Consider the following 17412-nt stretch of genomic DNA (forward strand, 5'->3'; position numbering starts at 1 on the left):
ACTCGATCACAGGTCGCCAGGACGTTGGGAGACCCTGTCGAAACCATCCACCGTGGGAGAAAATGTAAAACTCAAAACAAGTGCCCGGATCTAGCATTAAGCCCAAAGTCTATGGAGCAGGAGGTCACTGCTTAGACCACTGCACCATCCATCCACAATGAGTTAGCAAGGCCAATCTTAATTAATGGCTAAACTTAACCGTGTTTTTCAGTTTTTACCCTATTCCAAACCTTAATCCTTAATTCACCCGATCGGAATTAATGCCTGAATTGAATTAACTCGATCACAAACCTTAATCCTTAACTTAACCAATCAGTATGAATTCCTGAACTGTTAACCAATTGGAATTAATGCTTGAACTTAACCCTAAAGTTGTTTCTGTTTATTTTTTATTTCACCTTTATTTAACTAGGCAAGTCAGTTAAGAGCAAATTCTTATTTTACAAAGAAGGGCGTACCTTGGCCAAACCTGGACGACGCTGGGCCAATTGTGCACCGCCCTATGGGACTCCCAATCATGTCCGGATGTGATACAAACCTTAACTCTTAACTTAAGCCAGTCGGAATTAATGTCTTAACCGTAATTGTTTCCGTGTGCCTAAATCGTCTGGATCTCATGCAGTTTACTAGTAGAAAATATACGTTTGTACAAGGATGTCAAAAAACTACATGAGACTGGGATATCTTCACTACACCATGCTCTTACCGAGTGATTAATCAGTAACTATGGTCACACAATGTCACATTCCACCCTCGTCTCTACTACTGCATTGATGTCTCAGTCTACAGAGGATGAGGATGGAACTGTAATATCTGCTGACAGAGAGATCTATACTGCCTCTGCCTCATCACTGGAAGATCACAGGCAAAACCATGTACACTGGGATACATTCAACAGGGCACAACATTGTGAAATGTTCAGATAGAAATATGTTATGTAGAAAAAGGAGTAGTGTCCACTGTATTTATGACATTTCTGTGTGAAACTTTCCACGTTTGTCCTACCGAACATGGCCCTAATCATCACCCAGGCCTCCTCTCACACTTACAGCCCATAGCCTGTATTGCTTTAGGACTGATACAAGGCAACAGACAGACAGGCGTAGCCCCCAAATCCATGGGCGTAGGTGTAAAGTTACCAAAAGAGCTTCCCCAGGCTCAGCACACTTCGACGAGTGGTGCTTTCAACCCACCTACTACAACCCCAACCCCCATCTCTTTAAAGGAAGCCTCTGCATAAGCAATAATAAAGATTGCCGATGATGCACTGGGGGGAACTGGAGAAGGACAGATTGAATCCCCCATGGACATATTTTCCTGTTACGCATGCACAGGCCTTGCTGGTAAATAACAATAGAGTGTGTGTAATTTATGGATGGAGAGGGGAAATAACTGATGAAGCCTCCACTCTCATCTTCACTCTCAGGCTCAGGCTTTAACTTCCTATTTTCTAGACTACCTAGAACCATAAAGGGTTCTTCAGCTGTCCTTCAGATAACCCTTTTTCTGGGTCTCCCTTTCTCGTCCTAGACTATTCTATCTAAAATGCACAAAACAGTAGTAGTGTTTTGAAAATGGATTGGGAATATGATTACTCAAAAAATCAAAGGAAAAGTTCTAATAGCGTATTTTCACACCACTATTTGTTTTCTGTAAGTCATTTAAGTATGAGACTGAAATGACTGCTTCCTGTGGAGCCTAGCAGAAAAACAGGACCCCTGTGGAGTGTCTGGGACACTCCACTGATAAGATATAGAAGATATATACAGAACATACAAGCCAGATGCAATGAGTATCACACACACTACTCTATTTACACACACACACACACACACACACACACACACACACACACACACACACACACACACACACACACACACACACACACACACACACACACACAACTCCCAACTCCCCACCAAACCATGCCCCTCCCACACACACATGTGTATGGCTCTGGGTCTCCCATCCAACCAACCCCTCTGGGATGAGCAGTTCTGGAGTGGCATGGCCTACAACGAATATCAAATTCTAAATATCCCCACTGTGGTAAAAGTGTGTGTATGTGAGTGCCTGTGTGCGTGCGTGCGAGCTTGCATGTGTGTGTGTGCATGTGTGTTTTGGTGAGGGCGTGCGGTACTCTTTATCACACAGACATAATAAGGCATCCTATAACCTCCCTCTTATGAATATGTATGATTTGATTCACAACCCCTACCCCCCGACCAACCGCCAGCCCCTGCACCAGTGTCCCAGACAAAGCACTTCAAACATGGGCACAAATTGGGGGGAACGTATCTCCCTCTACCAGCCCCCCAGCCCTGAATAACTAATCCCTGGGGACCTAACACAGAATAATCATTGTTTCTAAATGGCTGGCTGTCATAGACCAGAGGGTTGTTGTTGTTGGGATGTTCTAACACAGTTACCTGTAATGTATGAACAGAGAAGGACTTTCAATTCACCCACCCAGCTCTTGGTACATACTGTGTGTGTAGAGACATGTGTATGTACTTTTGTGTATGTGTCAAGTGTGTAATATATAGTGTTTATTTTTATACAGGATTACTGTGTATCTAAGACTATTTGCCCCCTCTTATCATTTCCTAAACAATAAAAACCCTATCAAAATACCCTACCCTATCAAAAGAATTGTTACCTCCCTCTGAAAGATAGTACATTTAAATACATTACAGGATCCAAAATCAGGCCCAAATCTAGACTCTATCTTCTCTGTTTAGCATCATGTGTCAAATTACCTATGATAATCAGATGAGGGGTTCAGTTTTAGCACAGAGCAAATGGCAAAGGGATGTTTGTCACATATAATGAGTATTTCTAAGGTTTGTCATACATAACCTGGATGTCCCCTCTATTTCCTTCTCTAAACTAATTCTATCTCAAGGGGATGCAGGTTTCAGAGCTCTGTGTATTGATTTTAGGCCGCAACACTGGTGCTCGCCGTGTCTAACTCACGATCTGCGTCCCAAATGGGACCATATTGGCCTTGGTCAAAAGTAGTGCACTATGTAGGGAATACGGTGCCATTTGGGATGTATCCACTCCGCTTTACCTCTATAAGTGCTGATCCTTTGCTACAGTTGTATTACAGTTTTTCTCAATTGCTAAAACACTAAAACCCATTGGCTGAACAAGGTTCTCAGTTACCTGGACTCATTTAGCTAGTTATGCAGTCTGTTGTCAATACCTTAAACTATTTCACATGGAAAAACACAATTTGCAGATCTCACTTAGACTTTTCAGCAAAACTCTAAACACATTCTCATTCTCAAAACACATTCTGCACTCTAATACACATGTCATCCACACTGGTAAACACAAGTGGCAACAATCAAATACAAATAGAGAAGACATGTCATTGATTGAACACAACCACTCAAAATTGATTTAACCTGTTTCAAATGATGCGACACAACCAATACAAACCAGTTCAGAGAGCAAACAGGTTGTTGAAGGTGGAAAGGAGAAAGTCTGAGAATGGATAGAAGAAACAGTGTGAGAGGACGAGTGCATATGCGAGGTGGGCGACGAGGAGGAAAAGGAGGAGGAGGGCAAGAAGGAGGAAGAGGAGGAGGAAGAGGAAGACAAAGAGTGGAAATATCTGATGAAATTCGATCAACAGTTATAGACCATGTTCTTGTCCATGGACTGACAATGAGGGAAGCAGGACTTAGAGTGCAACCCAATTTGAGCCGAATTTCTGTGTCCACCATAGTAAGGACATTCAGAGAAGAGAACAGGTACAGGATACTACTGTAATTTTGTAATTGCAAATTTACTGTACTACACTATATGCAGCTGTTTCAATATACATTTGTAAAGCTAATCACTGTATGTATTGTACTGCATGAATATGTTTTGTAACTGCACAACTACTTTTTGTAGAATTGCAAGGCTGCCACTTGCAGGTGGAAGGACAGCTATATTCACTCGGGAGCAAGAGGCCGTTGTAGTTGGCATGGTCCTTCAAGATAATGCAATACGACTCAGAGAAATCCAGGAACGAGTGATACAAGACAACACACACTTCCAGGGAATCGACAGTGTGAGCATTTCCACAATTGACCATATCCTCCATCGTAACAGGATGTGAATGAAACGAAAGTATACAGAGTACCTTTTGAGCGCAACTCACCAAGGGTGAAAGAACTGCGAGCTCAGTATTTGCAAGTAAGTGTATTCAGAAACATTTACTGTAATCCAGATTGTCTACAGTACTAACACATACTATGTGAATGACATTACTCTTCAGTACATACAATGTATGTGAATCAGAAGCCTAATTGTACTCTACAGTATAGCACTGTCTCTGTACAACATACAAAATCCTACATACAGTATATTGTATTTCTACACAGACAATATTTGACTTGGAATCCTTGGACAGACCCCATGAGTTCATCTTTGTCGATGAAGCAGGCTTCAATCTAACAAAGAGGAGAAGGAGAGGCCGAAACATGATTGGACAGCGGGCCATTGTTGAAGTCCCTGGTCAACGAGGTGGCAATGTCACAATCTGTGCTGCTATCAGCAACCATGGTGTTCCACATCAAATCAAATCAAATGTATTTGTCACATACACATGGTTAGCAGATGTTAATGTAGCGAAATGCTTGTGCTTCTAGTTCCGACAATGCAGTAATAATCCAACAAGTAATCTAACTAACAATTCCAAAAAAAAAAAAAACTACTGTCTTATACACAGTGTAAGGGGATAAAGAATATGTACATAAAGATATATGAATGAGTGATGGTACAGAGCAGCTTAGGCAAGATACAGTAGATGGTATCGAGTACAGTATATACATATGAGATGAGTATGTAAACAAAGTGGCATAGTTAAAGTGGCTAGTGATACATGTATTACATAAGGATGCGGTAGATGATATAGAGTACAGTATATACGTATACATATGAGATGAATAATGTAGGGTATGTAAACATTGTATTAGGTAGCATTGTTTAAAGTGGCTAGTGATATATTTTACATCATTTCCCATCAATTCCCATTATTAAAGTGGCTGGAGTTGAGTCAGTGTGTTGGCAGCAGCCACTCAATGTTAGTGGTGGCTGTTTAACAGTCTGATGGCCTTGAGATAGAAGCTGTTTTTCAGTCTCTCGGTCCCAGCTTTGATGCACCTGTACTGACCTCGCCTTCTGGATGATAGCGGGGTGAACAGGCAGTGGCTCGGGTGGTTGTTGTCCTTGATGATCTTTATGGCCTTCCTGTAACATCAGGTGGTGTAGGTGTCCTGGAGGGCAGGTAGTTTGCCCGCGGTGATGCGTTGTGCAGACCTCACTACCCTCTGGAGAGCCTTACGGTTGTGGGCGGAGCAGTTGCCGTACCAGGCGGTGATACAGCCCGCCAGGATGCTCTCGATTGTGCATCTGTAGAAGTTTGTGAGTGCTTTTGGTGACAAGCCGAATTTCTTCAGCCTCCTGAGGTTGAAGAGGCGCTGCTGCGCCTTCTTCACGATACTGTCTGTGTGAGTGGACCAATTCAGTTTGTCTGTGATGTGTATGCCAAGGAACTTAAAACTTACTACCCTCTCCACTACTGTTCCATCGATGTGGATAGGGGGGTGTTCCCTCTGCTGTTTCCTGAAGTCCACAATCATCTCCTTAGTTTTGTTGGCATTGAGTGTGAGGTTATTTTCCTGACACCACACTCCGAGGGCCCTCACCTCCTCCCTGTAGGCCGTCTCGTCGTTGTTGGTCCGCAAACTTGATGATTGAGTTGGAGGCGTGCGTGGCCACGCAGTCTTGGGTGAACAGGGAGTACAGGAGAGGGCTCAGAACACACCCTTGTGGGGCCCCAGTGTTGAGGATCAGCGGGGTGGAGATGTTGTTGCCTACCCTCACCACCTGGGGGCGGCCCGTTACACTCAGGCCATATAACACCCAGCATCTTCTAAGATTTATTGCCAATCTAAGAGATATTTTATTTGAGCAGTAGGTTCAAGAGCAGCAGGGTCAAGAGCTAAATGAGAATCCCATTCCCACCTATGTGATAGTGTGGGACAATGTCAGTTTCCACCGAGGTGCTCAGGTATGGGAATGGTTTAACATCAATGGGCAGTTTATGAACTTGTACCTCCCTCCATACTCGCCTTTACTGAATCCGATTGAGGAGTTTTTCTCCTCTTGGAGATGGGAAGTGTATGATAGACAAACCTACACCAGAGTAAATCTGTTGCAAGCCATGGATTTAGCCTGTGGTGATATAGGTGAGGAATCATGTCAGGGCTGGATACGGCACACAAGAGGCTTCTTCCCCCGTTGCCTCAGGAGGGACAATATTGCTTGTGATGTCGACGAAGTGCTCTGGCCTGACCCAGCCCAAAGACAAGAAGAAGCATATTGATCACGTTTACTCCTTTGATTTTTGTCCCTTTTAGTAATGTATACTGTAGTACAGTGCATTGTAGGCTGTATACTGTACAATGGACAAATTGTATGGCCCTGAACATTGTGCTTTCCATTTATTAACAGTACTGACTGCTCAATAGATTTTGACTGGTTGCAAGTTCATATAAACAAAGAACAAGAATTTCAGTATCACAGAGACAAAGGACAAGTTTGTGAGATGCAGGGTACAGTACTATAACAATAAGGGTACAATGAGGAGGAAGAACACAAAACTAAATTGCAAAGAGCAAAGCAGAATAGTAATTTCTGATCAATTTTGAACTACTATGATAGAACATGTTTTTGTTCATCAAAAGACAATGGCGGAAAAATATGAATATTTTTTTAGATTAAAAATGTACTTCTCCATGAGAATTGTATGTTTTGAACAATCTGTTTTCTATTTTTCGGTGTATTGTTTACTGACTGCTTGTGAGTGTATATCATGTTGATCACTTTGTTTATGATTTGAGAGCAGTGTTTGATTTTGAATACAGGTAAAACTGTTTTGAGGCGAATGTTTCATTTTGCGAGAAGAGTCAGAGGTTATGTAAATAGTGCCTGAAGATGAGGTTTTGTGTTTAATGTTTTCAGGAAATGGAGCAAGGTTTCAGAAATTGTGTTTTAGCAATTGAGAAAAACTGTAACAGTGAGGATGTTCTGCTACTCTTTCAGGGAGGAGAGAGAGAGAGAGAGCCACGCTTCAAAGAGGAGGCACTACTGCAGTGTCTGCAGTACTCTGCAAAACCTGGGTGAGTCACAAAAATATAAAAGTGATTGTGATGATGATAAATTAGGGGATTCTGTGTATCGTTGTTTCTGTGGCATGAGGTAGAAATGCTCTTGATGATTATCTGTGTTTACAGGCGGGCTGGAGTCAGCATAGGATTAGACAAAGAGAATTTACAAGTACACACCCAACACACACACTCACACGCATGCAGACATGTGCACACAAACACACACACACACACACTGTAATGAGAAACACAACTGAAGCAAATACTGAAGATGTGATGGCGTAAAGAGCACATGTAACTCAAGGTAAGTAGGTCTGTCTCCTCGGGTGTACTTCGCAGACCCTATAAATTGCCAAGTACACCTAGAGTATTATTAGTTTAATAGGGAAATCCACCCACAAGCACAATCTCTCTGAGTGTAGTCATTGTTTAGTTCAGTTTTCCATGTGTCACACATTCAGCTTAGACGCCAAAGCTCAGTGGGTCTCAGATAGGCCATATCATGTGATCTGCCTGTCTGCCTTTCTGCCTGCCTGCCTGTCTGACACACACACGCTAGCGTGCACACACACACACACACACACACACACACACACACACACACACACACACACACACACACACACACACACACACACACACACACACACACACACACACACACAGTCACCCTCTACATTTAGACACACACACAGATATTTCACACTCAAACCATAATATGGTAGGACATGGACTGATTTCAGTAAGAAAAACCTCACTATGAATGAGGCCACGGGCGGACAATAATGGAGTGTACCTTTTAGTCGGTTACCATGGTTATGGCTGCAGACTGAGTATGTGTGCGTGTCTGACTGGGGCGGCTGTGCACCGTGTGGATCCCTACACTAGTGCTCCACTTTCCCTCTGTACACAAATGTACATTACCTTACCTCAAACTCACCACTGAAACTAGCCATCAAGCCATATTCGTATATTTACATGTAGTAAAACGCAGTCAGTTCCAAATATCAACGTAATATTTCAGCATAAGGAACTGTATGTTTGCATGTGTGTCTTTATCAGCGGAGCGATACACTGCAGATATCTACTTGATAGCAAAAAGGGATCTTCTATCCTGTGTGAATTGGTTATGCTTTAGTATGCTCCCTCAAAGAACAATCCTTACAAAAATGTGTTCGCTGATCACTAATACTGGCCTGCAGCTTACATCAGCAATACATCTACAATGTAACACTAAAACCAGGACAGATCCACAAAAACACACACTGCACATCATACTGCGGGCAATCAAAACAATCAAAACAAATCTCACAGACACACACACGATTCAGTTACCTTTTTCCTTGACCATGACCATTGGTATTGAGGTAAAACTGACCAGAAAATGAGGGTTGATATGTATAAAATACGTCCAGGCAGATGGTGTATCCTTAGAGTGAAAAAACGAGCTATGCAAGCTAGAGAGTGAGAGATGCAGGAGAAAAGCTCTTCTCCCGAAACCAATACGGCAGCATGGGGTATGCCTCCTGCCAGGCTATTTTCTTCCACTCCCTCTCCTCTCCACCTCCCCTCCCCCTCACACTCCATTTTCCCCACCTCCCCTTGGTCATCCCCTCTGCTGTCAGCCCTCACCTCATTGCAGTGCCTAGGAGATGGCAGCTGCTACCGTGTTACAAACATACTCTAGACCCCCGAAACATCCCCCAATATGTTCAATTATACACAGACACACACACGCACACAGAGCTGTTATGCACATACAGAAACCCCACGTGTACACAAATACAAAAATACAGATACACACACACACACACTCTACTGTGTCTGTTTTCAAGTCCCAGTACCTCTATCGTGCTGCCATACTGTCTCTCAAATAATCTCTTGGCCTGTCTCTTTTTTATCCCTCTTGTTGTGTTCTAAGCTTTACGTAGACAACAATAGTAAAACCACAGCTATTGATTCCAGTCTCAAACTAGACAACATAGGACTAAGGACTCCTGGGGGAGACATGAGTCTTGTTTGGTTGTCAGCCTATGAAAGACAGCCAACACCCTAACCAGTTGACAAAACACACAATTCCCCATGCAGTTGTGCTTTAATTCTAGCCAGACACCCATGTTCAGATGTGAGATGTTAATTTGATCACTCTTTTGTTGCTGAAAATGTTCTTGAAGGTATTCAAGTTTTTAAAAGGCTTCTAAAGTTCATCATTTCCACTTGGTAATTTCAAACTTGATTTGCCCTAATGAAAAATGTATCAACCCCTACAAAAAAGTCCATTAATTATAATTCACAAAAAATGCACAGTTCCTGTTGTTGCCCCGTTATTTTACTGCTGTAGAAAACTGGCTGAAATTAAGATTCTACATCTGTATTACTACTAGGGAACACAAAAGGACTGCTGTTTGCCTGAAGGGGGACAGAGACCGACAGCGAAGAGTAATACACAAGAGGTTATAGTCAATGAATAGTATATTGTACATAAACATGATGCATGGAAAATAATGATTAGAGTTTCTGAGCAGTGAGTATATATATTTTCACATATACAGTAAATCCCTCTTACATAACAACTAAACAATGTAACAAAGAAATATCAAGCTCTGGGGCTGTATGTATCAAGCAACTCAGAATAGGAGTGCTGATCTACACTGTAACGGAAAACTGGTAATTTGGGATATTATCAACAGTAAAATAGTCTAAAACAGTTTACTTCAGCCTATTGTAAATGATGATGCATTTTGGGAAAATGTTGTGAGCGGGGCGAAAAAATAGCTGTATTTCAAACGGTACTGTAATTCAATCGCACAGAATACAGTATCTTTGGAGTGCCAAAAACCTTTTGACCACTAGTGGGTGGATTGCTTCTGGCTCGTGAGTAAGAATGCTGTACCAATTTAACTCGTATGTGGTTATAGTGCTCCATCACGTTAAAATTAATAGGGGACAGATTTTATGCTGCGAAAAGTCTTCAACTTTTAATGGTTGAGCAGTTTGCCATGTCTTTTCAGGCTGTTTTGCCCTGTATTTACGACCAGCTTGGAAGCCTTTGTTAAGGCCTCTAGGAGTTCCACCAAATATGTATTAATATGCTGTAATGTGTGAACACTTTACACCTACTGTGAAATAGAGACCCCTCCCTTCAATGAATTTCATCCATAAATGTATTAATTCTGATTACGGTAGCATTTACTTTTTTACAGTATAATACAGTCAATTTAATGGTATGGCACTGTGTTTCATTACACAGTACTTGCCTTGAGACCGTGTTTACATTACAATAGGTGTAATGTAATATGAAATACAGAAATGTAGTTGCCACCAAGCTGCCTGTAAATTACTGTCAAATTCACAGTAGCCGCTTTACAGTGTTTACATGTCCATAAAACCTTATTCATTGGAATCTAAAAGGCAAAACTGATCCTGAATCAGCACTGGTACTTTGAGACGCTTGATCGATACACCCCTTCCAGCCGCAGGTTAATTAAGGTTTAGTGTCATGAATCTTGCCCTGGAAGCAGAATTGTGCAATTTCCACTAGTTGGGCCAGCTGCAAAGTCAAAATTGGCTATATTGTGAAAATTCCTGAAAACCAAAATGTGCTTTTTTCATCTTCCATTCATGATGAAAAACACTAACCTGAGTCCTGTCCAGATGATGCATTTGTACCCAATCACAATTGTGTTACCCAGTCACAGATTACGCTTTCACCTTGTCCTAGGACGTCACACAACCAACAGGAAGTTGATTCGTGGTTCTCAGATTTATTCCCGAAACCTCACGGAGTGATAAATCTCAGAGATGCCGACGGGTTGAGTCAACAAGTCCGTGAGGCAAAATAATCGTTCACCATGAAACAAGAGTTAGACATTACTTTGAAGAGCAGTGAGGATGAAGGAGATGATCTGGTCCAGATAGTTTTCCTATTATGATGAAATTATATTTGTTACATGCTTTGTAAACAACAGGTGTAGACTAACAGTGAAATGCTTGCTTATGGGTCCTTTCCCAACAATGCAGAGTTAAAGGTAAAGACTTTTAAAAAACAAAATATATATATAGAAATAGTGACACAAGTAATAAATACACAGTGAATAACGACTAAAAATAACATGGCTATATACAGGGAGTACCAGTACCGAGTCAATGTGCAGGGGTACAAGGTAATTGAGGTAGCTACAGTGGCTTGTAAAAGTATTCACCCCTCTTGGCATTTTTCCTATTTTGTTGCCTTACAACCTGGAATTAAAAATAGATTTTGGGGGGGTTTGTATCATTTGATTCACACAACATGCCTACCACTTTGAATATGCAAAATAGTTTTTATTGGTAGATAAACAAGAAATAAGACCAAAAAAACTGAACTTGAGCGTGCATAACTATTCACCCGACAAAGTCAATACTTTGTAGAGCCACCTTTCTCAGCAATTACAGCTGCAAGTCTCTTGGGGTATGTCACTATAAGCTTGGCACATCGCGCCACTGGGATCTTTGCCCATTCTTCAAGGCAAAACTGCTCCAGCTCCTTCAAGTTGGATGGGTTCCACTGGTGTACAACAATCTTTAAGTCATACCACATATTCTCAATTGGATTGAGGTCTGGGCTTTGACTAGGACATTCCAAGACATTTAAATGTTTCCCCTTACACCACTCGAGTGTAGCTTTAGCAGTATGAGTCATTTTCCTGGAAGGTGAACCTCTGTCCTAGTCTGAAATCTCGGGAAGACTGAAACAGGTTTCCCTCAAGAATTTCCCTGTATTTAGCGCCATCCATCATTCCTTCAATTCTGACCAGTTTCCCAGTCCCTGCTGATGAAAAACATCCTCAGAGCATGATGGTGCCACCCCCATGCTTCACTATGGGGATAGGGTTCTCGGGTGAAGTGGGGTGTTGGGATTGCGACCAGACATAGCGTTTTTCATTATGGCCAAAAAGCTACATTTTAGTCTCATCTGACAAGGATAGCTTCTTCCATGTGTTTGGGGAGTCTCCCACTTGCCTTTTGGTGAACACCAAAAGTGTTCACTTATTTCTTTCTTTTCTGGCCACTCTTCCGTAAAGGCCAGCTCTGTGGAGTATACGGCTTAAAGTGGTCCTATGGACAGATACTCCAATCTCCGCTGTGGAGGTTTGCAGCTCCTTCAGAGTTATCTTTAGTCTCTTTGTTGCCTCTCTGATTAATGCACTCATTGCCTGGTCTGTGAGTTTTGGTGGTCGGCCCTGTCTTGGCAGGTTTGTTGTGGTGCCATGGATTTAATGTTGCACCGTGGGATGTTCAAAGTTTCTGATATTTTTTTATAACTCAACCCTGATCTGTACTTCTCCAAAACTTTGTCCCTGGACTATTTGGCGAGCTCCTTGGTCTTTATGGTGCTGCTTGCTTGGTGGTGCCCCTTGCATAGGGTTGTTGCAGACTCTGGAGCCTTTCAGAACAGGTGTTATATACTGAGATCATGTGACACTTAAATAAAGTCCACCTGTGTGCAATCTAACTAATTATGTGACTTCTGAAGGTAATTGGTTGCACAATATATTTTTTATGGGCTTCATAGCAAAGAGGGTGAATACATATGAATGCACCACTTTTCCATATTATATATATATTTTTTTGAAACAAGTTATTTTTTTCATTTCACTTCGACAATTTGGAATATTTTGTGTTTATCCATTACATGAAATCCAAATAAAAATCAATTTAAATTAATTTGTAATGCAACAAAATACCAAGGGGATGAATACTTTTGTAAGGCACTGTTTGTACATATACAGTATGTAGGGGTAAAGTGACTAGGCAAATGGACTGATAATAGTCGGTAGCAGCAGCGTATATGGTGAGCGTGAAAGGGTGTGAGTGTGTGTGTGTGGCGTCAGTATGCATGTATGAGCATGTTGTGTGTGTGGGCATATGTAGTGTGAGTTGAGATGTCAGTGTAAGTATGTGTGAGTGTGTGGGTAGAGTCCAATGTGTGTGCATAGAGTCAGTGTTAGTGCAAAAAAAGTTAGTGCAAAAAAATGGGTAAATGCAAGTAGTCCGGAGTTAGTGCAAAAAAATGGGTAAATGCAAGTAGTCCGGGTAGCCATTTGATGAGCTATTTAGCATTCTTGTTTAGCAGTCTAATGGCTTGGGGGTAGAAGCTGTTCAGGGTCCTGTTGGTTCCAGACTTGGTGCACTGGTACCGTTACTATGGCTTGGGTGTCTGGAACCTTTGAAACTTTTTGGGTTTTTTCTCTGACACCGCCTGGTATACAGATCCTGGACGGCTGGTAGTTCATTCCCAGTGATGTACTAGGCCGTACTCACCACCCTCTGTAGCACCTTGCGGTCTGGTGCCTTGCGTTTGCTGTGCCAAGCAGTTAAGCAGCCAATCAAGATTCTTTCAATTGTGCAGCTGTAGAACTTTTTGAGGATCTAAGGGCCCATGCCAAATCTTTTCAGCCTCCTGAGGGGGACGAGGCATTGTCTTACCCTTTATCACAACTGTGTGGGAATGTGTCGATAATGTTAATTCTTTAGTGATGTGGATAATTAGGAACTCGACCCGTTCCACTACAGCCCCATCGACGTGGATGGGGACAAGCTCGCCCCTCCATTTCCTGTAATCCACAATCAGTTATTTTGTCTTGCTATAATTGACAGAGGTTTTTGTCCTGCCACCACACTGGCTGGTATCTGACCTCCTCCCTATAGACTGCGTGATCAGTCCTACCACCCCTGTGTCATCAGCAAACTTGATGATGCTGTTGGAGTCATGGGCAGCCACGCAGTTGTGGGTGAACAGGGAGTATGAGAAGGGACTAAGCACATACCCCAGATAGGCCCCCGTGTTGATGGTCAGTGTGGCGGATGTGTTTTTCCCAACCCTAACCAACTGGGGGCGGGCTGTCAGGAAGTACAGTATCCAGTTGCAGAGGGAGGTATTCAGTCCCAGGGTCCTGAGCTTGGAGGGGACTGTAGCGTTGAATTCTGAGCTGTAATCAATGAACAGCATTATTTTATAGGTATTACTTTTATCCGGGTGGGTGAGGGCAGTGTGAAGTGCAATAGAGATTGCGTCATTTGTGGATCTGTTGGGGCAGTATGGGAATTGGAGTGTGTCCAGGGTGTCTGGGATGAAGGTGTTGATTCGAGCCATGACCAGCTTTTCAAAGCACTTCATGGCTATAGATGTGAGTGCTAAGGGGCGATAGTCATTTAGGCAGGTTACCTTGCCGTTCTTGGACACAAGAACTATGGTGGTCTGCTTGAAACAAGTTTGTATTTCAGACCGGGTCAGGGATAGGTTGAAAATGTCAGTGAAGACACTTGCCAGCTGGTCAGCACATCCTCTGATTATGCATCCAATCTTAGTCCTGTATTGACGATTTCTCTGTTTGATGGCTTGCCTGAGGTCGTAGGGTGATTTCTTATGAGCGTTTGGATTAGTGGCAGGTCTTTATCTCAATGCAGATGTTGCCTTTACTCCATGGCTTCTAGTTGGGATATGTATGTACGTGCGGTCACTGTGGGGACAAAGTCACCAATGCACTTAATGAAGCCAGTGACTGATTTGGTATACTCCTCAATGTTATCGGATGAATCCCAGAACATGTTCAAGTCTGTGCTAGCGAAAGAGTCCTGTAGTTCAACATCTGCTTCAACGGACTACTACCATATTTAGCGTGTCACTGGTACTTTCTGTTAGAGTTTTTGCTTGTAAACAGAAAGCGGGAGGATAGAGTTATGGTCTGTTTTGCCGAAGAGAGTTGTGAGGGAGAGCCTTGCGTTTCCATGTGAGGAATGAAGGTGATCTAGAGTTTTGCTGCCTCTAGTTGCACAGGTGACATCCTGGTAAAAATGAGGTAAAACGGAGTTCAGTTTCCCTGCATTAAAATCACCGGCCACAAAAAAACACTTTCCCTGAATGTGCATTTTCTTGTTTGTTTTTGGGCCTATACAGTTCATTGAGCGCGGTCTTAGTGTCAGCTATGGTTTGTGGTGGTAAATAAACATAAACAGAAGAAAAATACAGATGAAAACACTCTTGGTAAAACTCAGGTGAGCAAAAACTCAAGACTTCCTTAATTCTACTGCAGTGGGCTAAATCAGGGTCACATCGAGTGATTCTTGGTAGTGTTAAACAAATCTACTTTGAAACAAAAGTATACACATCACACACATGGTTACAGTGCATTCTGAATGTATTCAGACCCTTTGACTTTTTCCACATTTTGTTACGTTACAGCTTTATTCTAAAATCGATCCTTTTTTCCCCCCTCATCAAACTACACACAATATGCCACAATGGCAAAGCAAAAACATGTTTTTTGAAAAATGTACCAATGTATTAAGAATTTTAAAAAGTATCACATTTACATAAGTATTCAGACAATTTTACATGGTTGAAGCACCTTTGACAGCGATTACAGCCTTGAGTCTTCTTGGGTATGATGCTACAAGCTTGGCACACCTGTATTTGGGGAGTTTATCCCATTCTTCTCAAGCGCTGTCATGTTGGATGGGGAGCATCGCTGCACAGCCATTTTCAGGTCTCTCTATAGATGTTTGATGAAGTTCAAGTCTGGGCTCTGGCTGGGACACTCGAGGACATTCAAAGACTTGACCCGAAGCCACATCTGCATTGTCTTGGCTGTGTGCTTAGGGTCATAGTCCTGTTGGAAGGTGAACCTTTGCCCCAGTCTGCGGTCTTGTGTGCTCAGGAGACGGTTTTCATCAATAATCTCCCTGTTCTTTGCTCTGTTCATCTTTGCCTCAATCCTGACTAGTCTCCCAGTCCCTGCCTCTGAAAACCACCCCACAGCATGATGCTGCCACCACCATGCTTCACCATAGGGATGGTGCCAGAGGTACTCCAGATGTGACACTTTGCATTTAGGCCAAATAGTTAAACCATGGACTCATCACACCAGAGAATCTTGTTTCTCATGGTCTGAGAGTCCTTTAGGTGCCTTTTGGCAAAATCCAAGCGGCTGTCATGTGCCTTTTACTGAGGAATGGCTTCCATCTGACCACTCTACCTCAAAGGCCTGATTGGTGAAGTGCTACAGAGATGGTTGTCCTTCTACAAGATTCTCTCACCTCCACAGAGAAACACTAGAACTCTGTTAGAGGGACCATTGGGTTCTTGGTCACCTCTCTGACCAAGGCCCTTCTCCCCCGCTCATTTTGGCCGGGAGGCCAGCTGTAGGAAGAGTCTTGGTGGTTCCAAACTTCATCCATTTAAGAAAGATGGAGGCCACTGTGTTCTTGGGGACCTTCAATGCTGCAGAAATGTTTTGGTACCTTTCCCCAGATCTGTGCTTCAACACAATCCTGTCTTGGAACTCTACGGACAATTCCTTCGATCTCATGGCTTGGTTTTTGCTCTGACATGTATTGTCAACAGTGGGACCTTATTTAGACAGGTGTGTACCTTCCAAATCATGTCCAATCAATTGAATTTCCCACACGTTGATTCTAATCAAGTCGTAGAAACATCTCAAGGATGATCAATGGAAACTGGATGCACCTGAGTTCAATTTCGTGTCTCATAGCAAGGATCTGAATACTTATGTAAATAAAGCATTTCTGTTAAACATTTTTTTAAATGAGCAAAACTGACTAGAAATCTGTTTTTGATTTGTCATTACGGGGTATTGTGTGTAGATTGCCGAGGATTATACATTTTTCCATCTATTTTACAATAAGGCTGTAACGTAAAAATGTTGGGAAAAAGTCAAGGGGTCTGAATACTTTCCGAAAGTACTGTAAGTGCCTTGTTGTAAAAAGGACGCATGTTTAGGAATATTTTTATGCTGTACACAATTCCTTCTTTTCATTATTCTGTACACACTTCCATCTTTTCACTCTGTCATTTAGGATAGCATTGTGGAGTAACTACAATGTTGTTGATCCATCCTGAGTTTTCTCATATCACAACCATTAAACCCTGTTACTGTTTTAAAGTCACCATTGCCACTCATGGTGAAATCCCTGAGCGGATCCCTTCCTCTACGACTGTGATCACCAAACGGTTGATAATGTTCGACTGGTAAATCTCCAAGCCCTTTCTAGTCCATCACCAGAAATATCTGTTAAAAACCCAACGCTAAAGCCTTGCGTTCCTATTTTTTATTTGTTTCGCGCTCTTGACGGTAAGTGCACTTGATTCATCAGCCCTAGAGCTGGGAAGGCAAAGTGTTCCCATTTTGAACCATTTCCTGTGTCTGAAGGTACGTGGCATATCAAGAAGCTTATTAAA

General features: G+C 42.4%; 1 protein-coding gene across 7 annotated transcripts in view; it reads right to left on the minus strand.

Moving 5' to 3' along the window:
- LOC112252744 (actin-binding LIM protein 1) overlaps positions 1-17412 on the minus strand; it is a 146885-nt gene that overhangs the window by 74052 nt on the left and 55421 nt on the right. The window contains exon 1 of one of the 7 annotated variants that reach the window (XM_042323430.1): positions 8508-8737. The exons of the other annotated variants lie outside the window; for them this stretch is intronic. Coding sequence (XP_042179364.1) covers positions 8508-8529 — 22 coding nt within the window. The 5' untranslated portion in view covers positions 8530-8737. Of the gene's footprint in view, positions 1-8507; positions 8738-17412 lie in introns of those variants that run through there. 7 annotated transcript variants of the gene reach the window in all.

This window comes from Oncorhynchus tshawytscha, linkage group LG06, assembly GCF_018296145.1.
Source record: "Oncorhynchus tshawytscha isolate Ot180627B linkage group LG06, Otsh_v2.0, whole genome shotgun sequence".
NCBI lineage: Eukaryota > Metazoa > Chordata > Actinopteri > Salmoniformes > Salmonidae > Oncorhynchus > Oncorhynchus tshawytscha.